Here is a 24,972-nt window from a genome sequence, read left to right as displayed (position 1 = left end):
TGTTTTTATAAGAGTACATAAATAACCTCAGTGCATATATTCAGTCTTGTGTGACATCGCTCTCTGGATAGCAGCCATGTCTATGCTGTTCCCATGTGTCTGCATTACAATTGTTCTAATGTTTAAGCATCATAAACTACCACTACTACAATCGCTCCTACCATTTCTCCAGTAATAACGATGCCTATCATGCTCAGCTAAAAACAGAACATTAAAAAGCAACAGCGCAAGTTTCTCATATTAGCTAAGCTGAACATGAAGGTTCAGAGAAACTGGATCTCCAACTACCAGACAATGTCTGCAACTAACATAAGACTATCCGCTTATGAATTTCCCAAAGGCATTTGCCTAGGCATGATTGGCAACATAATATCAGTTGTTTGACCCAGCAAAGCAATTCCTATGTTCTTTTGAAGCACTAAATATTCCCTCCCCATGCCTTTTCTCTTGCAACATAGAAAGGAGGAGGACACAATTTAGGCACTGTTTCCAATGTGGAATTGGAGTGAATCTTTGCTCCTCCTCTCTCCTTGTAAAAAAACATAGTGTGGCATCACCATGTTTGTCCAAGAATGGCACACGAGGACAGGAAGAAAGGGGCAGGCATCTTTATTTGCCAGCCTTCTGCTCACCTGTGGCAATAGGTCTTTGCCTCAGGAGAACAGAAAAATAGCCATTTGCAAGGACGCCTTAACAAGTAAAGAAACTTACTCTGTCATACTTGGCAACTATGTCAGCTCGTTCTTTGGCAAGTTTGATAGCAGCATCCTGCTCAGCATCAGAACCTGGGAAAAGATGAAATAAACATGCAAGAATAGGTTACAGTGATCCTTTCGACAGAAGCAAGTGCTACTGGAAAGCAAAAAAGTGAAGTTTCAAAAATGTAACGCAACAATGCTAAAAACAAAATTGTGGCTTTGAATGCCGTGTATTTTAACTGACAATTTTATATAATCACATCTCAAAGTATATTTTCCTAGCCCTATTGGCAAAACCCTAACAAAATCATGAACAACTACTACTCGGTTCTAGCCTTTCTAGACTCAAGGAGGGAGGGATCTTTTACAAATCTGATACTGTAATCACAGGAGGGGGGTGTTTTATATATTAAGGTACCCCTGCCCGTACGGGCCAGTCTTGCCAGACTCTAGGGTTGTGCGCTCATCTCACTCTATAGGCCGGGAGCCAGTGCTGTCCGGAGACACTTCCGGGTCACGTGGCCAGCGTGACATCGCTGCTCTGGCGAGCCAGAGCCGCACACGGAAACACCGTTTACCTTCCCGCTAGAAAGCGGTCCCTATTTATCTACTTGCACCCGGGGGTGCTTTCGAACTGCTAGGTTGGCAGGCGCTGGGACCGAACGACAGGAGCGCACCCCGCCGCAGGGATTCGAACCGCCGACCTTTCGATCGGCAAGTCCTAGGTGCTGAGGCTTTAACCCACAGCGCCACCTGCGTCCCGTTTTATATATTACAGTCTTGCAAATATAAAGGGATAATATATGGGTCTCAAAAGACCTCGCTATTAAAAAGTAGAATATGTTTTAAAGGTTCCTGCAGTTTAATGAACCCAACCTTTTTAAAACACAAGAACAGAAAACTATTTGCAATGACTGCAACACGCTGAAAATATTAATGTTCAATATACGCTACTGGAGGAAGAGTCAATATTCCATTTGTAAACTCATACCGAAGCATGCAAAACAGAGAAGGGAAGCAGGGTAAGAGGAATAAATCTCCTTTTCCTCCCCAGGCCCTCACTTGTAACTTCCAACCTGCAAACCCTAAACTGGGAAATCATGCCATTAAAGCTACCTATACAGTATACATATACAGAAGGGATGCGGGTGGCGCTGTGGGTTAAACCACAGAGCCTAGGGCTTGCCGATTAGAAGGTCGGCGGTTCAAATCCCCACGTTGGGGTGAGCTCCCGTTGTTCGGTCCCAGCTCCTGCCAACCTAGCAGTTCAAAAGCACTAAGTAGATAAATAGGTACCGCTCTGGCGGGAAGGTAAACGGTGTTTCCGTGTGCTGCTCTGGTTCGCCAGAAGCGGCTTAGTCATGCTAGCCACATGACCCAGAAGCTGTACGCCAGCACCCTCGGCCAGTAAAGTGAGATGAGCGCCCCAACCCCAGAGTCGTCAACGACTGGACCTTTACCTTTATACATTATATAACATAGAACAAACTGACCACCTTAGAGTAAGAAAGAGCACAGAATGCAAAGCGGTGCAAATCCTCAGTCAAAAAGATGGTAAAGATAGGCAAGCTGTACAAAGATACATTTCCATTACATGCCATCCTTTGCCAACACTCAACTCCCCTGTGTGCACTCATGACAGCTAAACACACTAGAAAACCCTCAGGATTTGTAGTAGGACCCAGAATCCTCTGCAAGGACAACGATTCTATGGCTAATATGCAATGATTCCTCTTCAACCCAACTGATGCATAGAAGTAACTGCACAGACACAGTTGGCTTCTCTCATTTTAGCCAACTTTACTTCTGCACAAACTGGGGTGGGGGTATATGCATATGTGCATATACAACTGTATTCTCGCATTTATTTGTGTACACACACACACACACACACACACACACACAAACAACACATGAAAATAAGCATGTGTTTAAACTTTTATTAACTTTTATTTCCTCCTGGTTATTGGTAGGGTGAGCTTACTGTGATAGTAGCTTAACTACTACCTATGTTGAGACATTACTGCTCCTGAGAATTGCAACACAAACCAGTCCAGGTTCAGAAAGTGTGACCATTGGAAAGTATTTGAACAGCTAAAAGATATTACTATTGCTTTGCTTTCCCCCTCAGGATTACTCAATGAACACGGAACATGCTGCTGAAGAAAACACTGGTCATGTCAAGAAAAAGGAGCAGGGGCGAGTAAGAGCAAGCAACAGAAATATTGGCTTGACTCAACAGGGAAGTTGAAATGTCGGGTGAGGTGACCTGAGGTCGAGAGGGATTATGGGGCATCAGGCACAGCATCACAGTACGAGTCCTAATAAGAGAGTGAAGGAAAAAAGAAATCAGATTTGACCAATACCAGCACCCCCAAGGTGAAAACTATACACCAGCGGACAGCAACTAGAGGCCATTGGGCCAAGCCTGGCTCTCTGAAGAGTACCACTTGGCTCTCATTTCCCTAGAAGCAATAAAGCATGGTCCCTGTGGCAATGGGATTTGGCAGCAGGCCACTGTGGTTCTAGGGGCCGGTTGTGTGTAGCTGTGAAGGAGCCTTCTATCTGTTAAACAAACGAGATGATTACCATATATATATCCTACTCCTTCCTGCAGGAACCTCAGAGTACCATATGCAAGTTGTCCCATTTTATCCTCAAAATAGCCTTGCAAAGGAGATTAAACTGAACATTAGTGACTTGTCAAAGCCCAAACAATGAGCTTCTTTGGAAAGGAGACTTGGACCAAGAACTCTCCCAGTGCCAAACGTAATACATCAGCAGCTACACCACAATTACTTGGTACATTCCAGAATGTGCCAAAAGTTAAAGGAACACACCACATAATAAGCAACAAAATCAGGGAATTATCTACTATTCATCCTACATTAACTGCTAAAGCTAACCTGTGCATGGTTAAGATTAAGAAGTTGACAATCGGACGTGATATCAAATAGGCAAGCGTTAAATTTATCAAAGGTTCTATTCTTCTCAAGGTGAAAAGCTCTCCATTCATTTCATAACCTTCTAGCATGCAGAAAGAAATCATTACTATGCTTTGCTAAAGCAGACTGTGTTCAGAGAACAAAGGTGATAGCAACCTGCCTTGTTCTCACTTGCATCTTACTTGTTGTTATGCTGCTGCCCAAAGTGTTGATTCCAGAGTAATAACTATTCATCTTGTCACCTAAAACTCTATTTACTTAACGCGTCACAAGGCTAACTGGACTGATTACAGCCAAAGAAGTTGATCGTTGCAGCTGGAGGCAGCTGGAGGAAACTCCTGCTGAAAATTGCGTTAGAAAATGATGGGGTGAGGGAAAGAGGCGGAAACAAAACATGCCTAGGGCCAGTCAGCAGTTTCACTCCCTGTTCTTCAGGAAGTGGAAAGCTCACGTCACTTTTTCTGGGGTCAGCTTCATTTCGTGGAATATTTCCATTTATGTTCAAAATGAAGGAAAGGAAAGGAAAGGAAAGGAAAGGAAAGGAAAGGAAAGGAGAGAGAGAGAGAGAGAGAGAGAGAGAGAGAGAGAAGACCTGAATGCAACTAATGCAAAGAAGGATCAGGGATACCCTGGGTGTCAGGGACTCTGGAGCTTGAACCAGAAACCTCCTAGTCTCAGGGTGGGATTTAGCTTAGTGGGCTCCCTGGAACTGAGGGCTCAGGCTTACTATATTCCTGGCAGAATTAGTCTGAACATATATTTTTCAGGATATTGGAATCAGTGAGAAATTTTCCGGCATCTATTTTTCTGGAATATCCACATCTCTGTTTCTCTTTCCATCTTGTACATATCAGCCCAGGTTGAGAGGGGGGAACTGTGAAAAATAAGCTCATGTGTAGACCTCAAAGATGACAAATGCAAGAGGTTGCAGCCATGGAAATTCTCCCGTATCCAACACCCAGTGTTAGAAACTGAAATTTAAAAGCTATTCACCATACGGCCCCTTAAACCTAGGTTACAGGCACACTAACAAAATGTTTAGGTGCCTCCCACTGCTTCTTTTACAACATTACAAAGCTGAAAATGAATTGTGTATATTGACAGCTCCAGCTAAAATCTGACTCGTGCCATAGAATAACAACACAATCCCTGCTGCTAGACACCAGCCAGATGGTGGAGACATCAGGCACCATCCTGGCACCCAGGCATCTTCAATTGGCCGTAAGTGGCCAATAGCCAGGTGCAAAATGTGCCCGGCACCTGGCTAATTCTGAATGCTGCCAACATCCTATATAGGTCATCAGGTAGGAAATCCTACCTGTAGTTCAACAAGTTTAGCAGAAGCCTGCATACATGCTTCTGCACAGTGAGACTTGCTTCTTTTTCCCACACTGATGGGACTCCCCCATTCTCTCTTGACAGTTACATACTTGGCAGGGGCAAGAGGGAGGTCATCAACTTAAGCTCTGCTCCTGGACCTTTTAAATGAAGCAACTTCTTCTATGCTCACATCCACTCCATAGGTACTCCTATGCCACTTGGACAGTCATGACTTCTCTCAAAGAATCCTGGAAACTGTAATTTGCTGTAGGTGCTGAGAATTGTAGCTTTGTGAGCGGTCTCCTAAAGATTCCTGCATCGCAGGGGGGTTGAACAAGATGACCCATGGGGTCCCTCCAACTCTACAATTCTGTGACTCCATCAATTCTAAGTATGGTGTAAAGGTAAAGCTAAAGGGACCCCTGACCATTAGGTCCAGTCATGACCGACTCTGGGGTTGCGGCGCTCATCTCGCTTTAGTGGCCAGCATGACTAAGCCGCTTCTGGCGAACCAGAGCAGTGCACAGAAATGCCGTTTACCTTCCCGCCGGAGCGGTCCCTATTTATCTACTTGCACTTTGACGTGCTTTCGAACTGCTAGGTTGGCAGGAGCTGGGACAGAGCAACGGGAGCTCACCCCATCGCAGGAATTCGAACCGCCGACCTTCTGATCGGCAAGTCCTAGGCTCTGTGGTTTAACCCACAGCGCTACCCGCGTCCCTTAAGTATGGTGTAGACATGACCTTTAACTTAACAAGAGTCCTAGTTGTAAAGTTCAGAGAAAAACTGCACACGTTGCATGAAATGAGTACGACGACAGCTCAACAAAAATAAATAGGGCTGTTTCCCAAGTAGGGCTTAAATTCAGAGTAGGGGTACCTTTTCAGTCCAAAGGTGGCATTCCATTGTGGGCAACCTTCGAGAGAGGGTGGGGCACATGCCAGTGGTGTGTGGAGCCAGAAGCAAAAGCAGGTTGAGCAACAGATGCAACACTCACCTCTGTGCACAGTAATGCGCATTCCAACCACACAAAAGTCAGTCTCTATCTCTCTCTCTCTCTCTCTCTCTCTCTCACACACACACACACACACACACACACACATTATCCATGCAAGAAAGGAAACGGCGGCACAACATTTCAAGAACACATTTCAGGCACTCAAAGTGGGGTGCAGAGTGAGTATAGTGAGAAGATGTGACCTAAGAGAGTCCTGGAGATCAACATTTGGCTTCCAGGTCTGTGAATACCCAATCCTGATTTAAATAGATGTGCATTCCCAACAAGACCTACTGAATCAATGGATGCTTAAGTGGTTTCCCCCACTTTTTAGTCCCCAGATATTGTTGGACAACAACTCCCTCCATCCCTGGTGGCCATTGGTCAAGCTGCTTTTGGAGGAGGAGGTTGCAATCCAGCAACATCTGGGGACCCAAGATTGGATAACACTCCGTGTTCTAAGATATATAGGACAATACTGAAGACTATTCTTCCACCCAACACACGTTTCCACAAAAATATTGCTTATTTGTAAAATCTATTTGTCTCATTCTCTGGTTTCAAGATACTTGAAGAGACGTACAACATAAATCACCATCAAAGTAATCAATTAATCAAACCAGCAATCGTACTATAAAAAAAGATATAGCCAAAGACATAAATCTTAAAGTAATTTTCAGAGTAAAAATTAAGCAGCAGCATTAAGTAATAAGATCCAACGGCTCAGAAATGCCTTCCTTGATTAAAAAAGTATTTATTTGATCGTGAAACAAGTTAGATGGACACCAGCTGCATTTGGGAAGACGTTCCAGATAGCGGTGTCATTAATACAAAGCCCTGTTGGATGTCTCAAGACATTTAACCTGATTTTAATAAGGAATGTGGATCAGAGATTTCACTTATCATAGTGAATAAGTTAAAGCAATTGCTCAAAGCAGCAGTCCCAGATCCCTTTCTCCTCTCACCTCAGGAACATCTAACAATGTAACAGACACCATTAAGTCTTATCAAGAGTGTTCTTGTTCCTGCAACCTTAGCAGCCAGCAGCATGCAGTCGGCAAACTCCCACAATGATGGGCAGACACTGTGTCCCTTTCTCTGGTATTTCAAAATACTGCTGGGAGAAAAGAGGCAGAAATGTGATGGTGGTTGTTTTCAGTAGCAGCCACCCATGTAATGCAAGACCCAGGCAGACATCAGAGATGAGCTGGTTCGCACAACACAGTAAACCCAACTGTGAGTTAGGGAAACTTCACAAATGTGTGGGAGTCTGGAGAGGAGCCCACAGCCATTCTGCTTCTCCCCGTTCTTTTTCACTCCTGTGTCGCGATAAATTAATACAAGGTTTGGCTTAATGTGTCATCTTAACTTGCACTCCAACTGTGGTTAGTGATGAGATATCTTAACCACAGGCTTGGACAGCATGCTAAGCCACACTTTGGTTTAGCTCAGTGCAGTGTAACAGTAAAAAGGACTGCAGAGGAGCAAATTAGCTCCTCTCTTGGAGTTGACACACCATCTCCCCCCACCCCATCCCAGTCAAGTATTTGTTGTTGCATTCATTTTCATACTATAAACTCTGCAGGGCCTGGAATTCTTTTTCCAGGTGCATAAAAATATTCAGAACTGGTGGTGCTACAGAAATAATGAATGCCCTTTGCTGGAGAAAAAGATGCAGAGGTTAAGGCTTGGCATGCTACCTTTTGTAGCTACATATCCTCCCACGTGGCAACGCTAGGAAAGATTTGCCTCTTGTAAGTGAAGCAGAACATGAACAGAGTTACTAATCTGTATCCATTGAATCCTTCCAAGTTCTGCTCTCCCCTGTTGTGCTCCACCTTGTGAGCAGGCAAATTGTATGTATGAGGCCACTGGCTAACTCTGTTTAACAGACGGGAGGTACACCAAGGTCCACTTTCAAACTATAGTCAACCCTCATTCTGCGTCTGCCTCTGCTTGCGTCCGCTTTGGTGAATGTCCACGGCAAACTTGGAAGTACCAGAACGGGTTACTTCAGGGTTCGCACCTCGTGCATGTGCAGCGCTTCGATGTGCATCGTTTTCGGGTTGCAGCGGGGCCTCGGAACGGATCCCCGCCATAACCCAATGTTCCACTGTGGTTCATTTATTTACAGCTAAGAAGAGAAGTTCCTCTCTCTCTCTTTCAGATGTGGGCATCCTTTGGGGCAAATGTGCCCCACTTACAAAGCATGAGATGGTACCACTCCAGTACATGCAGCAGCACTTATCAGAACTTCACCACTGACTCTACACACCAACCAAACATTCTCCTTGACACTACATTAAGTGGCCTGACCTGGCCACAGTGATCCATGCGACGGTCATCTCCAGGCTTGACTACTGTAATTCGCTCTACGCGGGGCTACCCTTGAAGCTGTCCCAGAAACTCCAGCGGGTGCAGAATGCTGCAGCGAGGCTCCTCACGGGGTCTCTGCCATGGGAGCATATTCACCCAGTGCTTTTCAAGCTGCACTGGCTCCCGGTGGAGTACAGGGTCAGATTTAAGGTGCTGCTTTTGACCTTTAAAGCCCTTCATGGCCTGGGACCCTCATACCTACGGGACCGCCTCTCCTGGTATGCCCCACGGAGAGCCTCAAGGTCCATAAATAACAACACCCTAGTGGTCCCAGGTCCTAAGGAAGGTAGATTGGGTTCAACCAGAGCCAGGGCCTTTTCAACTCTGGCTCCAGCCTGGTGGAACGCTCTGCCTCATGAGACCAGGGCCCTGCAGGATCTGATTTCTTTCCGCAGGGCCTGTAAGACAGAGTTATTCCGCCTGGCCTTTGGCTTGGAGCCAATTTGATTCCCTCCCTCCCTCTCTTTCTTTTTTCTTTTCCTTCTCCTCCTGCAATGAGGCTACATTTTAATATTTTAATGTTCCATTATTTTAATGTTGTATTTTATTTTTGTTTTTAAGTTGTAATCATTCATCTTGTTTTTATTATTGCTTGTAAGCCACTCTGAGCCCGGCCTTGGCTGGGGAGGGCGGGGTATAAATAAATTATTATTATTATTATTATTATTATTATTATTATTATTATTATTATTACTACTACTACATTAAAAACAATCCAACAAACGTGAGAACATAAGAGCCAGAAGCATCAGGCCAGTGTCCCATCTGGTCCAGGATCCTGGTCCAGCATCCAAAGCCAACCAGATGCCTATGGAAAACCAGCAAGCAGGATCTGAATGCAACAGCACTCCTCTCTCCTGGGTTTCAAGCAACTGGTATTCAGAAGCATACTGCCTCGGACAGGAACCAGCCAAGCTGATGGTTATCACTGCTTCTTGTGGGAGTGAATTCCACAGTTTACTGTGTGAAGACAAAATATCTGTCTTTAGTCTTCCAATGGGTGTTGATGAATTCTAATGTTATGAGAATTTTAAAAAATTGCCCCAACATGCATCACTTTACACTTGTTTGCACTGAATTGATTTGCCTTTTTATTGCCCATTCACGCAGTCTGGAGATGTCCTTCACAAGCTTCTTTTGTTTTAGCAACCCTGAACAAGTTAGTATCATCAGCAAACTTGACCACTTCACTGCTTGCCTCTAACTCTAGATCATTTATGAACAAGTTTAAATACTGAGACTTGAGAGACCCTTCACCTCTGACATCCCTCCCTACTAATTTGTTCCCTGATTTTCCTGTTACTTAACCCAGAGTTTTTCAACCTTTTTGAGTCCATGGCTTCCTTAACCAACTACAATCTTTCTCCGGCACCCCTATGGGGCTCAGGAGCCCAGTTATGTCACCCTCCCCTTGCAGAGTGTTCCCTCATCCTCCTCTCCCCTCTCCTTGGGAGTCCTCTGGGCAGCTGGTGCTGTCGTCCCTTGTCTCTGAGATTCACCCCCAAAGAGATATGCCACTCAGAGGCACCATTCACCTGAAGAGCTTATAGCAAGGGCTGCTGCAATAAACAGCTGTGCAAGCCTTTGGGGGGCAGAGACACAAGAGGGCATCCGAGGAGGGAGAGAAGGACAGAGGCCAGTGTTGCCTGCAACACCCCTGACCATCTTTCAAGGCACCCCAGGATGCCACCACACTGGTTGAAAACCACTGATTTAACCCATCATTGATCCACAAGAGGGCATCTCCTCTTATTCCATGACTGCTAAGCTTACGCAGGAGTCTTTGGTGAGATACAACTTAAGTCGTATGCATGTTTGCAGAACACACAGATTGCACATTGGGAAACTACTTAAATGAGTAACTTTTCTGGATGATTTAAAATCAGCCCACCCTAAGGCATACACTTAGGAAAAGACTTGACCAGAATCACAACAAAGCAAACCCAAAATACTCATGTTTTACAAGTCGAATTTAAAAATCTGGGGTAAAAAATATTTAGAATATGCAGTGTATTGTTGTTTTAAGTGAAAGATTTGTAACAAGATTCTGCTTTCTTTTCCCTACGGCATGTGGAACAGTAATAAAATCTGACATGCCCCGTAGCGTTTGATAACTTGCTACATTTATCACACACAAAAATCACACACTCAGAGACATGAAATAATCCTCCTTACTTTTAGCAATCATCAGCATAAGCTTTCTTGCAAGCCACTTTGACAGTTTAATTTTATGCTAATCCAGCCTCGCATGAGATTTATTAAAAGCAACAAGAAATTGACAGAAATTAAAGTATGCATTAAGAGAAGTTGGGAGGAGGGAAGAATTCCATTCTCACATATGAAAATGATTTACATGTTTTCAAATTTGGTATTAATCAGTTTTCAAAGCGCCAGATCGAGACCTTGAAGTCAAGTATAAAAAGTTTCTGCAAAAGCACTGTTTTCTGACTGGTGAGTCAGGGTGGTTATAGTATTATGGAACCATAGTTTTCCGTTTGCAGCTCCTGCTTAAGAAAAGAGAGACAAGAAAAGCACAGATTTTATTTACTTTTTGTAGATGCACCAAAGTGGAGATTTGAGCAGATGCAGCTTCTCTTACTCCTACGTGACAAGTTGCACCAGTCCAAATTCCCTCTTGGATGCAACTATTAAAAGGCACAGGAGCCATATCCCCCCTCGCATCCAAGTCACTCAAGAAGCAGCAGGAGAAACATGGCCAATATAAAGTGAAAGTACTAAAGAGAAGTGGGTCCCATGTTGAATGCAAGGTTAAAATACAGGTCTTGGCGGTGGAAAAGAGGTTGAGGATTGTGTTTTCTTAAACCTCTTTCCTCTTGTTATTTCTGTCATTATATAAAAGAGATACTGGACCAATTCAAAAACGCTCTACCAAGATCAGCACAGCTGTAATCCTGAAAACAGCATACAAGAGATCCACAGTCCGCAGTTTGGCAGCTGCCTATAACTACTGTACAAGTGATCTCACAGCCACCCACACAAGCCATGCCCTCTGGGATGGAGAGCTATTGCAAAAGCTCCAAAGCTTTTCCTAAAACCAATACATAAACTCAAGCAAGTTTGATTGAACTGACAGTTATGAATCGAGCCAGAGGATCTCTTTGCAGCTCATAGTCTATTTTAAATTGGTTACGAGAAACATAGTGCATACTTAATTGGGCATTGTGTTTTTTTTAATAAAAAAAATAAGAGCTTAAATTTAGCCTCCTTGCTTATTTAGGAGCCGAAAGCAGCAGTCTGGGCATTAACTAGAAGATGGGGCTATTTTCTAAACAAAGGAGACAGCAAAACCTGTATAAAACCACACAGAGATAGATAGATGATGATAGATAGATAGATGATAGATGATAGATAGATAGATAGATAGATAGATAGATAGATGATAGATAGATGATATAGATGATAGATAGATAGATAGATAGATAGATAGATGATAGATGGATGATAGATAGATATCTCTTTCTCTCTCAGACACAGGTGCATGTGAGCGCGCACGCACACACAACATATTATTCCAAATCTCCTAACCATGGGACAGTTACATCAGCACCATGCTTCAAGTTGTCCTCCCCTGCCTCAACTATTATTCTCACAACCTTTGTTCCATCATCTAACCTTACTGCTGCAATTTAATAAAATGAATTCTTGGTATAAAAGTATGGAGATTTTAGTTTTTCAAATCTTACTAAAAGGGCAAAGATTAAGAGTCGTCACAATTCCTTTCACTTTGATTCTGCAGACATGACTGTTAAACAGGGAAGTATTCTGTAATTATTCACTGCTGCTTAATAGAGAAGGTAAAAAAGGACTAGAAAGATGCTGTTTGCTATTCCTTCTAGGTACAAGCACAGCAGTGCAATATGGAGAGGGCTTCCAGTACCCTCCAATTTTGCTCATTGCTTTCCCTTGCACCAGACTCTTACTAGTAATCACCACAGACACTAGCAGAGCTGTATGATGTAAAGTAGCTCCCCAATATAGAACAGAAAAGGCTGCAATTGGGTAACCCTGCCTGCAGACGTCAAGCCTTGCCATAGCCTGGGCAAAATTCCTTCTGCAAAGACCCTGGAGCAGGGACACAGAGCTCAGGCACCAGGCAACAAGGAAGCCCGAAGCACCAGTTGTTGACCAACACTTATACAAGAAAAGGGTAAAAAGGACATTGTTCTTAATTACCCGAGGTGTGCGACAGGATATTTAAGCGGCTGAACTATTACAAAATGCTTGCTAAGAGAGGAGAAACAGATGATTTGCACACTCTGGTCTCAAGTACAATTGTCAAATCTCCCTAGGTATGAACGTTTTGTGACACTTCCAACTACTGAGGGAGAAGTGAAGTAATTAGTAGTGAACAGTATCTTGTTCTAGTGCACAGGCCAAAGGAAGAGTTGGGATGGGGTTTAGATATCTTCCTCCAGTGACTCATTTGGGACTGCAGGGGTTATCTAGCAGTCAGGAAATGGAAGATCATTTTTTATTTCCCATCACATCATTCAAATTCCTTCTTGCTTCTACATTCCACTGTGCAGAGTTCATACACTTAAGCCACTGAGACTGCAGGCCCTTATAAACAGATGTTTGTCTTCTGCAACATCACTTTGAAAAAGTTCTTACAAGTGATTTCAATAACAACTCGGGACATTTGCCAAAGGCACAGAATGCAGAATCCTTGCTAAAGCTGGGGTTTAATGGGAGACAGCTCCTTAGAGCAGCTATGAATCACCTTCAGATTTGCGGGATTTTGTTTTTTATTAGAACTGAAGGTCCACCAACAAGAACAGAGTGCAAAAGCTAGATTCTGCAGCAGGATGCAAAATAATGATGCAAGGGGTTCGGCTAATTACCTGTTATAACCCATGAGATACACACTGGGATAAACTGCAGAAACCTGCAGTTGAATTGCTACAGACCAGTGATTCTATAAGAATTCATAACTGACCAGAAGGGCTGCACAAAGGCCTAGACAAATGCTATCAGTTAGTAATTTTAGAATGTATTTTAATTGACTGTGTGATTTTATGTACACTGTGCTATTTTTACTTGTTGTTAGCCACTCTGAGCACGGCTTTGGCCGGGGAGGGTGGAATATAAATAATTTTATTATTGTTATTAACCCTATATAACAAGTAAGGAACACAGAAGTTGAGAAATAACATAACAAAACTGATTTATTTTTATTTTTTACTTTGTATTAATGAGTAATAAAGTGACACCTTTACAATCTACTGCAAATGGTTTTGATATCCAACAGCAACATGTGCTCTACCTTCTGCCTGCCCAGATCTGGTGGAAAGAATGGATATAGGTAAGATAAAATATACTCATAGAAGAGGATCTTTTCCTTCTATAGTTACTTCTGTCATTCCTCCACCAATAGCTTAATAATACTTATACAGAAACACTAAGAAATATGAGCAAAAAGTCCATGCCCTGCAGTGCAACCAAAAGTTAACTATTCTACAGTGTTATTGCTCACTAAAACCATCCATGTTAGCAACCAAATGTACATGAACATTATTTCAGTTTCAACCTTAAAATCAAAATTCAGTAAGTCTACTCAGCAAAAAACAAAAACGACCCATTGGCTGCTTAAACCCAGCCACAGAAGACATCTCATCCAGATAAAAATATTTTAAAGTGTTTTAAAGATGTATGAGTTTATATATTATTACAGCTGCATGTTAATGATAGTTTACCCTTTTTTAAGTTTGCTTTTCTTCTCCCGTTGCGAGTGTTGCTTACAGCTTTGGTCCTCATTGAGCAAGATCCTTTGTTTTCAGATCACCACATAGTGTAACAATGCAAGGCCAGTTCCGTTCATGCAACTTGAAAATCCGAAGCAAGAAGGATGAAGATACATTCCTTTGCTTTGCTGCAAATGATGGTTTCAGATAAGCCAGCCAGTTTGAATTCTCATCTTTTCACATCTGAACACCAAGCCCAATGCAGTCAACTTTACAGGCTACAGATTTTCAAAACAATGGTACTGTTTGTTGAAAGCAAAGTGTCTTTCAGGAGACATGCAAGTATTCTCCACTTCAGCCTACACTCCCAGCATTCCACTCCAGAAGAAACAAGAAGATGTCAATAAACTGTTTCACACAAAGACAGATGAAGCATATCAAGGACAGCAGTGTTTGCAGCAGAGAATACCAACTGGCATTTTCCTTGGCTACAGAGTATTTTAGTTGAAATTGTTAAACATCAACACAGATCAGAATGTTCCTGTTCAAAGAGTGATGTTTGTTTGAAACAAACTTAGCAAAGAGGAACCTATGAAATTACAACCCCGCTTTCTAGCTGTGTTTTAGCTGGAAGCCTCCAGACATTCCATACTGAGCACTGCTCTACAGCGATACCCTCCTGGTTTTCATTTCTATGGATTGCAATCATTTGTCTCTCTTGAAACATGCAAAGCACTAGCCTCCTTAGGTGTTAACCTAAATTACATGTCAATGCACCAAGAGGCTTCCTTATAGTACCACAGGGCCAATACTGAGAAATGAAGCAAAGAACCACTGTGTTTTTATAGACATATAAAACCACACGCACAGGAGCAGACAATAAAAATGGTCCAGACATTCAGCAACGAACAAAAGCAGGAGGCGCTGACATAATGCAGCAGCAGTGGTAGGAGCTGCAATTCGCTTGCCTTCCCAAACAGAGTAGCATTGTCCTTGGTGGTTATGTAAGTGGTCCATAAAACATAGGCTGGGTGTCTGGATTCAAACTCTGGTGGTCAACCAAGTGACCATTTTTGAAGTATAATGTCAGTTATAGTAAGGTAGCAATTGAGGACAGCTCGCTAAACCAGTCAAGAACAACAATGGCAAGTCTGCTGTTTATCACATATATACTGAGTAAAAAAAAGTCACATGTCAATGATAACCAAGAAAAAGATTACTATATCAGGGTGGTTATTCTATTCATTACAATATCAACTGGTGAGCATGGTTTAAATCCAGCTGCTTTGGTTGCCCACACCAGTTCCCAGCAGGAGAACTGGAATGAGCAGCCAACACAGAATCAAACCCCACACTACCACCCATCCATCTGCCAAGATCACTCCCATCAGAGTACCAGCACCTGACTGACGTGTGTGTGTGTGTGTGTGTGTGTGTGTGTGTGTGTGTGTTTAAAAGTGGTCAGGATTGTCCCACACCACAGACAACAGACTCCCCAAGTCCTAACCTAAAATAAACTGGCTTAAAAAACAACACCTGAGATGTTTCAACTGTAACCCCTTGCTGACTATCCTGGGACATTTGCAGGCTAGATAACTCCACCATTGTTCATCTGATAATTCAAACTAGAATGAACAAGTGGCTTAGGAAAAGCCTGATCTTGAGAGGGAGATGCCAACTCCTGGCAATTTATTTCCATCACTGAATGCCCACTTGAATACAAAAGCAATATCAGAATATAAAATTTAGTTCCCTATGCTATTATAACTGATAGCACAGACCAGCCCACATTCCTGCCAGCATACAAATGGGTTAACTTTAAATCAAACAAGAACTCACTTGGCTCCAGTGCACATTTGTCTCCTTATTTCCTGTTTCCAAGTTCGTGTTTAAACATCTATGAGATCACCTCTCTCCATCTTCCCCCCTCTACATTTATATAATAAACAAGCTAGGAACTTTGTTAACCCACCTATGTTCCTCTTTAGCTATTTTCCATGGCTTTTAAGGACACAGCAAATATCATACCAGTGACATAATCATAATAATGATGTGATTGCTCTTTATAAAGGTAAAGGTACCCCTGCCCATACGGGCCAGTCTTGACAGACTCTAGGGTTGTGCGCCCATCTCACTCAAGAGGCCGGGGGCCAGCGCTGTCCGCAGACACTTCCGGGTCACGTGGCCAGCGTGACATCGCTGCTCTGGCGAGCCAGAGCCGCACACGGAAACGCCGTTTACCTTCCCGCCAGAGCGGTCCCTATTTATCTACTTGCACCCGGGAGTGCTTTCGAACTGCTAGGTTGGCAGGCGCTGGGACCGAGCGACAGGAGCTACTACACACTCAATACTCATTAATTTAAATTAAAATTACTGTTTAATTTTACAAGGAAAGAAATAAAATTGTTGGAATATGCATGGTAGTTTCTTGCCCAAAAGAATGTGCTACATTTTCTTTGGGGAAGAAATTAGATCTGAATAAGACCACTACTTTCCACACAAAGATCATGTACTCCTCCTCCAACACAGTTGCTGCTTCTTCATCACCCCAGACAGCCCCGGCCGACCCTTTTCCTCGCTTCCCCAGCAACACAACTGAAGGCCTCATTTTAGGGGTTCTGAATAGAGAGTATCACTTTGCTTACTACCTTAACCCATCAGCTATTCCTGGCTTCTTTTATGTTGAAGGGGGAAGAGATCACAGGTAGTCATCAGAAAGAACATATTCAAAGGCCCTTGCCAGATGAGAGAGCAAACCTAAGCTGGAAGTTTTTCTCCACCACTCACAGTGCTAGAAATCAGGGTCATTCAACGAAGATGGATGTTGGAAGATTTCAGGACAGACAAAAGAAAGTATTCCCACACAGAGTACACAGTTAAACTATGGAGTTCGCTCCCACAAGAGGCAGTGACGGCCACTAACTTGGGTGTCTTTAAACAGAGTTTACACAAATTCATGGAAAGTAAGATTATCAATAGCCCTGGTGGCTGTGCGCTACCAGCAGTATTGAATAAAGTGTGCCTCTGAACACCATTTGCTAGGAAGGGCAAGTTCTGCTGGGCTCAGCTTCTGCTACTGGGCTCCCCATAAGCAACTGTTTGGCCACTGTGGGATTAGGATGCTGGACTAGATGAACCTTTGATGTCATCCAGCAGAGCTCTTATTATATTATTATGGAAAGCTTTTATAGGGATCCTGTAGTATCATATGATCCACACTGACCTGTTGTCAGTCAGTGGTTTCCTTCCTGGCTAGTCTTCCTGCAGTTCCAACCTTCAGCCAGAACTGGCTATTGATACCCAGGTTGTATTACTCCCTGACCAGTCTCTGCTTCAAGAGCTGTCATATAGACTTGTAACAACAACAACAACAACAATTTCATTATTTATACCCCTCCCATCTGGCTGTGTTTCCCCAGCCACTTTGGGCAGCTTCCAGCAGAATAGAAAACAATACCAAACAGTGCTAGACCTAGCATGGAGAAGGCAGTGGGAAGGACAATACATTTTATTATTATTTGTAAAGCTGTTTCGTCAATGACTTATTATTATGAGTCACATGCTGGGTCCACAACTTAAGCCAACTGAAAACAATGCTAAATATAAAAGTGTGTGAAGATACTGTAGGAATGTCAAAGATAATCAGGCAGGGTGGGGTAGGTGAAGGGAAGGTGAAGCTGTGTATATAAACAAGGAAAGGCGAGAGATTTAGATCTGCCTGCAGGGAAGAAACTCACTTCCATGCAGAATCAAATTTCACTAGAGCAGCAAGTTGACAGCTCTAAGATTTCCTGGGAGATTCTGCATATTGGATTGGTGCGAGAGAGATACACAGTGTCTGCAGGACAATTTAATAATGCTGTTATAGCAAAATGTCACCAAAGCAGTCGGTGCATATTGTCACTGACAATGTTGTCACTGCTGAAAAACGTTTTTGTAACTTTAGATGCTTTGAAAAGCTGATGTGAATTTAAATCCATTTTAAAATTTAGCTTCTTGCGTGCTTTAATGCTTTGCATATTTCCCCCCTAAATTTAGGGTTTTATCTTTTTGTAAACCATTTTGAGGGTTTTTACAATCAAGCGGTGTATAAATTTTATGAAATAAAATAAATAAATAGATGGCCTCCAAGCATACATGGCGGTGGGGTGGGAGAGGAGAACAGATGCAAACTTTATGGTTCTTTCATGTTCAAGTGGCATCACACTATCATGACATCTGAGCAGAAAGGAACAGAATCAAGGTGTGGTACTTCCTGTGCAACGCTCTTTGGATGCTGCAATTCTATAACAGCTACAGTCATTCCAGGACAGTGAGTGACCCCCTGTGTTGGTAACCTCAGGGCTACATTACTGTAATGTGCTCCATGTGGGTCTGCCCTTATCAAAGCTGGTTTAGAAGCTGCAACTAGTGCAGAATGCAGCTTCTAGATTGCCTACTGCAATCATATTTTACTACTTCTGCAGGAACCGGACGGCTGCCAATTTGCTGCTCATCCAAATTTAAGTTGTTTGTGCTGGCAAATAAAGCTCTTTATCAGAGTGAATGCCTGCTCCAATACTGACCAGCTTATTTACCAAGGTCATCCTAGGAGACTCTTTGGGTGGTGCCACTGTTATCTAAGCACAGTATGCAGCAATCCTGAGAGAGGGTCTTTTCTATGGGGGTGACTGCACAACAGAACCTCCTCCTGTATTCTGAAATAGGGTAGGTGCTGGCTGTGATGAGCCTTCAACACCTGCATAATACCTAGCAAGGAAAGGGTCTCTGAGATTCATTGCAGAGTAGACCAGAAACCAAACCCTTTCTCATATTTCCAACAAAGCATCCCAGACCCTAGAAAGGCTTCCAGACAGAAACATGTACAGCCTTGCAGCTCCTGGCTTGTATCCATGTTAGTCTACGAAATGAGGAGTGTATTGATAAAAGTGAAGGACCACAGAGACAGAATGGAAAGTCTCAAGCAAAATCACCTAGGTGCCACAATTCTATAAGACGTTGCTGTAACAGAGGGCAGATGAGTCTGATGTGCCAAAAGCAGTCCTATATGTATATAAAAATGCAGAAAGGGAAAAAGAAATTCAGATACAGCCCTTGGAGCACACTCCAGCAACAAGGACAAAAACAAAAACTTGGCCTAGGTGTGATACTGAATTCGTCACTGCCTCTGGACCAGTTCAGCTTGTGTGACAACCCCTTAACCAGCTTATCCCACAATGGAGATTAGGTCATCCTTCACTCTGTTTCACTCCCACCTCTCCTCCCAAATGGGCGTAGTCTGAATTCACCCACATTACAAGTTCATTCTTTTCTGCCAAGCGTACAAATAAATGAATGGCTCTTTATGAAGTAACCGAGTATCGTTTCCTCATTTTGCTTTACACATTGGGAAACAAGCTCCAATCAATTGCTATAAAATTCCAGCCAAACTGCTCTCCCTAAAACACACACAATTTGTGGGGCAAGGCCTGCCTTGTGCTTTTATTTTTGTACAGGTATTTAGGTACTACATAAACAGCAACTATTTGTCCTAGTGATTGTTTCTCTGTCTGCATGAGAGACACACAAGCTCTGCAACATCATGGAACCCTTTCTTCAGAGGACACTATTTACATTATATTAAGTTTAGAAGGAAAGATCTGTCTTCCAAGGGTTTTCACTTCTCATAATCATGAGTGGAACTCTGCTACAATGGGGCTTTGAAATCCTATGCTCCCCGCACATCATGCTACAGCCAATCAAGAAGCAAGTTTTTAGTGTTAGGGGTTCCTATTGGAAACCAAGGCAGAACTTCCCTTTGTACAGTATCTTCTATTCACGCTAGAGGCTCTTTGGAGTCAACCAATTGGCACCATTTTGAGTTCTGAATTTTACGGCTCATTATGGGTTTTGAAAAACATTTAGATGGCTTGTTTTTATTCAGATGGTGCTAGTCGCCTTGTCTCTAATTTGGATAAAGGTGGAATCATTTTTTATCTGAGAATTGTGGACACTTCCAGCAAGACAAATTTTCAAATGGAGAAGAGGATATGAGATTTACCTGTAAATGGCAAGGACAAACCCACATCAGCTCAAGACAGTTGGGTCACAAACAGGATGCACAAGGGGTAGCTAGCAAGACTTCAGCCTGCACAGCACAACTTTAGGTAAGGATTGAGAAGGAACTGCAAAACATACAGCCAAGAAAGTTTCCATGTATCAATAGACTAAAGGGAGTCAGGCAATATACCAGTGTCCTCATAAAGCCAAGATGGCTAACCAGTGGCCCTCCAGGTGCTGTTGCATTACAGAGCTTTCCAGGGTTCAAGCTGCTCACTGGTCTGAACAATTAGAAGACTTGTTCAATGTTATCACTTTGGATGACTAACTAAGGGTAGGAGCTAAGGAATAGGAAAGCAGGAGTTAAGAGGAAGCCTCCAAGTCCTTGTCTCCTTCTTGATGTTTGTTGTTGACCCAACTATAGCAAACTGAACTACTCAGAGATACATTAATAGTACACATTGCATTTTCAGAGTGCCACCCATTTAGCACACAATGCCTGCTGAATTTGGTGCCAAGGTTGCTATACTTACATGCAACAATAATTTTCCATTACAAACAAACAGGGGAAATTCAACCTATTCAATTTTATGTCTATTCCAGGAGCTGTCACCTGCAAGTTGCTTAGCAATATTTTGTTAGCAATGGAGCTGTGAACATTTTACTAGACCTAAGCTGTGCTGCACTATTACTTAATGGCTCTCCCTATAAAAGCAGTTCCTATACTTTTGAAAGAAATGCAGCACCCTGAAGACATCTTGCAGAGTCACCTGTACAGCATATCCTGAAAATTAATTGAAAGTAATAAAGACGGCAGACAGTCAGGAGTTAAGGACTTTAAATTTGCACAGCCAAGATCATGCTGGGAATGTAAAAAACTTTCATTTATATGTATAAGCAAAATCAATAGGTGTGGGTTTTGGTCACAATGCTGACCACAACACCAATGTTTTATTGTTGAGTTCCTATGATTTTCAGTTCCTATGATGAACACTGAAATAATATTTTTGAGGATTTTGTAGAATACTTCAAAATGTGAGAGAGGTATGGTGGTGGTTTAAGTGGTTTTAATGGCCAGAAAGTCCTTTCACTTGCAGCACCTACACCCAGTGGCTGTACAGTATCTCCTCTCTCACCACCTCCCTTTCAACAATTCTAAAAAGTTACACAATATAGTAGCCAACTAAATTTGACACAAATTTGAGTTTTGTGATCACTGGCTCGTGGGCTTCTTCCTCTCAGCAGGTAAGAGATAACCATGGTTCAGGGTTAAACCAGTGTAAGAGTTACCACAAACCATAGTTAGCCTTTGATGTGGAGACAAAGCAGATTTTAATCCTGAGTTCAATCTCTAAATTAAAAGCAAACCACTGTTAGCGCCAAGGATTCAGATGAAACATTGAACCATCGTTAACACTAGGAAAGGGAGAAGGGAATTTGTGAAAGCAAGGAGAGAATAATAGAAGCCCACAGCATGCACCTTTTTATAATATGTGCCGGTAAGTAAGCCACAACAAATGTCCTTGTTACAAACATGGGCTCTAAGTAGATTCAGTTTTCAGGATTGAACCTTTACAGCCAGAGTTCAAGTTTCCATTTTACTGCCCACATCCAATAAAGTTGAGCATTCCTTAACATGAGTGCACAGTCCAATGTTTACTTTATTCATTCTTGTATATCAGCACTCACCAACAGCAGTGCTGGCTGAGGATCAAGGGAACAGTAGTTGAAAACATCTGGAGGACAACAGGTGGATAAAGGCTGTCATATATGAATAGTTTTCTCACTGCTGTGTCTTGCCTCTAGCTCATTTCTTTGGAATGTACTACATTTCTTTGGAATGTAGCACTGTATAATTGTGAATATGGGAAGCACCTAATCAAAGCAAGGTTCAAATGGAAACAGGAGTGTGGTCTAAGGGGTTGAACAAAGACATCCACAAATGCTTTAAGAAGGGGATAAAAAGGCTTGCTGCTCAAGAAGGAAACAAGGAACTGCCAACACCAAGCCATCTGGAAAGCAAACTCAGCTAAGCCAAGATAGCATACCAGAGCAATGATCTTGGCCTGCAAGTCGGCTGTAGTGTTTGAAAGATGCCCAATTCATATCTTGGAGAAGGATCAGGTTTCTGTGTTTCTCTGCTAACTTGGCAGTGTTTTTCTAAAAGGCTTCCTTACAGTGCTCTGTCCAAGGACTTACACATTGGGAAAGTGCGCCTTCTCCCACCCCCCAAATGTTGTGGCAACCAAAGTTATGAATCCTTTAGAAGTGGGACTTTAGCTCTCCTAAAGTGGCAAAGGAAAGAGCCCAAGCATCAGTTTTAAAAAAAATAATCACAGAGGAGGTGATGGCAAAGACTTTTCTTTTCCTGAGATCCAGGAGATCTGCTGCCAGTCAGAATAGAGAATGCTGGGCTAAATAGACAACCGTTCTGATATGGTGTAAGGTAGTTTCTCATGTTCCCGGAGAAAATTTGGCAGTGGTGGGGGATGGCAAGGAGCCAAGAACTTTACGAGACCTCAGGGCTTTGAATGTTAAATATACCTAAGAGGGATCATAAAGCAGAATATCCAGCATATAGATTTCTCTGAGAAATGAAAAAGTGGCTCGCTGTATATAGATAAATCAATATTGAATTTTAATTTAGCCAATTTCAGATGAAATGTGGAGATACATTTGAGAGGAAGGGAGATCGAACCTTTCATTACACGTTCATTTTAAAGGAAAAACAACTTTACATGCAGCATTCTCAATATTGTAATATAGTGCGCCTTGAGATATTTCAAGTAAGCATTTTAAATGTTTCAAATGGTACAGAATTTTACACTATAGGGGCAGACAACAGGCTTAAGTGGGAGCTACCAACAGTGGCTTCAATCCAACAGAGCCCTGAGACTTCCATTTATGCAAGGGAGGAGCTGCCAGTTCCCATTCATTCTCCCACCCCCATCCGCTGTAGTTTCCCAAATTGCATCCCACACTGGTCTGCTGCAGAGGTTGCTAACCTGTTGTCTACCAGATGTTGCTGGACTCCAACTTCCATCAGCCCCAGTCAGCATGGTCAACTGTCACGAATGATGGGAATTGCAGTCCAGCAAAAATTAGTTAGCCACAAATTCCCCATTCCTGTTTTACAGGGTCTCCAAGTGGCTTGAGTAGTAGCCACTGCAACAGCAGGAAAGAGGAAGCCATGAGTGGAACACTGCACAAAATCTTTGGGATACAAACCTACAGAACTAATTTATCCCAAACTATAAATCCATAGCAGTATCTCGGTACATGTCAACTTCAAGCTTTGTCTAGGTTCCAGATCCTCTGCACACTGTCAAGAGTCAAACACAGTGTAGAGCACTATTAAAAACAGAAGAGGTTATAATAGGAACACTGGAAAGAAGCACCCGGTCTACTTGTGAGGAAGACTGTCTTACTATCATATTTATTTATTTGACCAAAAATGTATATACCACTTGATTGTAAACAAAACAGCTAAGCATTTTTAATGAATACAAAGCAAACACTTAAAAATCAAAGTTAAAAACAAGTATTTTAAAAAACTAGAATTTAATTAAAATCAACAGTTAAGCTAAAAACAGATTAAAACACATGTCTATTTATACATGTCTGGATAAGCATGCCAAAAAGGAGGATCCCTGAACAGGAGCATGGCACACAACAACATTTTGTGACAGGTTCACCTTCTTCTACATATGTCTCAAATGCGGCAGTGCTGGTCTCAAGTACAGGACAGTGCAATGCTATGCACTTGCCCTGAAGCTGTGCATTCTAATATAAAATTATGAATAAAACAAGTGCAGGCTTGTGTGCCGATACTCATGATCTAAGACTGGAGCACATTTCAACAGGTTCGTCTCTTTCTGGGAAGTGACCATGAAAAAGAAACTATCAGGAATTGTGAAACATCACTGCGAGGGATGGGAAGAGAGATGACGATGACAACAACAATGAACTTAATTCCTTCCCTTACTGGGATAATTTCTGGATGTTCTTCCAATAAGAGCAAACTCTTTTGAAACTTCTGTTGAACTTATTACTCTTTTAGTTAGAAAATCTGTTTTCAGCGAATTGAACTAACAGAAGTCATGAAATATAATGAAGAGCAAGGGGGGCAATGACAATAAAGATATTATTATTATTATTATTATTATTATGTTAATATAAAACACACACATTTTCCAAACTTAAATCTTCAAAACATTCTAGGGGAAAGGTCTGTTTTTAACCAATGGCCATTATAACAAGTCATTTAAAAATTCAGGGAAGAGTAGTCAAGTAATACAAACCAAGTGTTGCCATTAATTGAAGATGGCTATCCTCTGTCCTTCCACACATAAGAAAGCTTGAATTTTATTTTTTACTTTGGTGCCATTGCCAAGATTATACTCTTATTTTGTATTATATACTTTCCACACACTGATTTGCAAGTCCAAATGCAGGCCATCCAGCACAAGAAGGAAAGCTCCACGAGAGGACTGTATCATACGTTTCCCCTTTAATACTCAAAATTGTTCTTAACTTCAGAAAACTGCACTTTCAGTGCAGAGTTGCCTGTGTAAAAAGCCACTGCCTCCAGGAAAGATGAATGGCAACAGGAAAGGTACCCTGGGCTGTACATACAGTATTGCCACGAGAGAATGCAGGAATATTCCAAAGTAGAATTTACTTCTGTGAAGGAATAGCTAGCTTCTCAACATTTGGGATACTGAATGAATGAATAAATAAATGCACAAGCTTGCTTCTTTTTCATATTGCTATGTACCATTTAATTAATTAGTACAGAGATAGATGAGCAGACATTCCTTGCAATATTGCCCTTTTCTGGCTAGGGTAAACCTAGCCCTGGTTTGTTGGATTTCTGAGAAAGGCAGGGCGGTGAC

General features: G+C 42.3%; 1 protein-coding gene across 9 annotated transcripts in view; it reads right to left on the bottom strand.

Annotated features, from left to right (window-relative positions):
- Positions 1-24,972, bottom strand: part of USP6NL (USP6 N-terminal like) — a 135,166-nt gene that overhangs the window by 67,105 nt on the left and 43,089 nt on the right. For 8 of the 9 annotated variants that reach the window (XM_028745434.2, XM_028745432.2, XM_028745437.2 and 5 more), the window contains one exon: positions 712-785. In XM_028745434.2, coding sequence (XP_028601267.2) covers positions 712-785 — 74 coding nt within the window. Of the gene's footprint in view, positions 1-711; positions 786-14,050; positions 14,393-24,972 lie in introns of those variants that run through there. The other variant, XM_028745431.2, reaches the window with a different exon arrangement.

The sequence above is a fragment of the Podarcis muralis genome, chromosome 10 (genome assembly GCF_964188315.1).
Source record: "Podarcis muralis chromosome 10, rPodMur119.hap1.1, whole genome shotgun sequence".
Lineage (NCBI taxonomy): Eukaryota > Metazoa > Chordata > Lepidosauria > Squamata > Lacertidae > Podarcis > Podarcis muralis.
The sequence above is the reverse complement of the archived record's forward strand: the minus strand, read 5'-3'. Positions and strand labels throughout refer to the sequence as shown.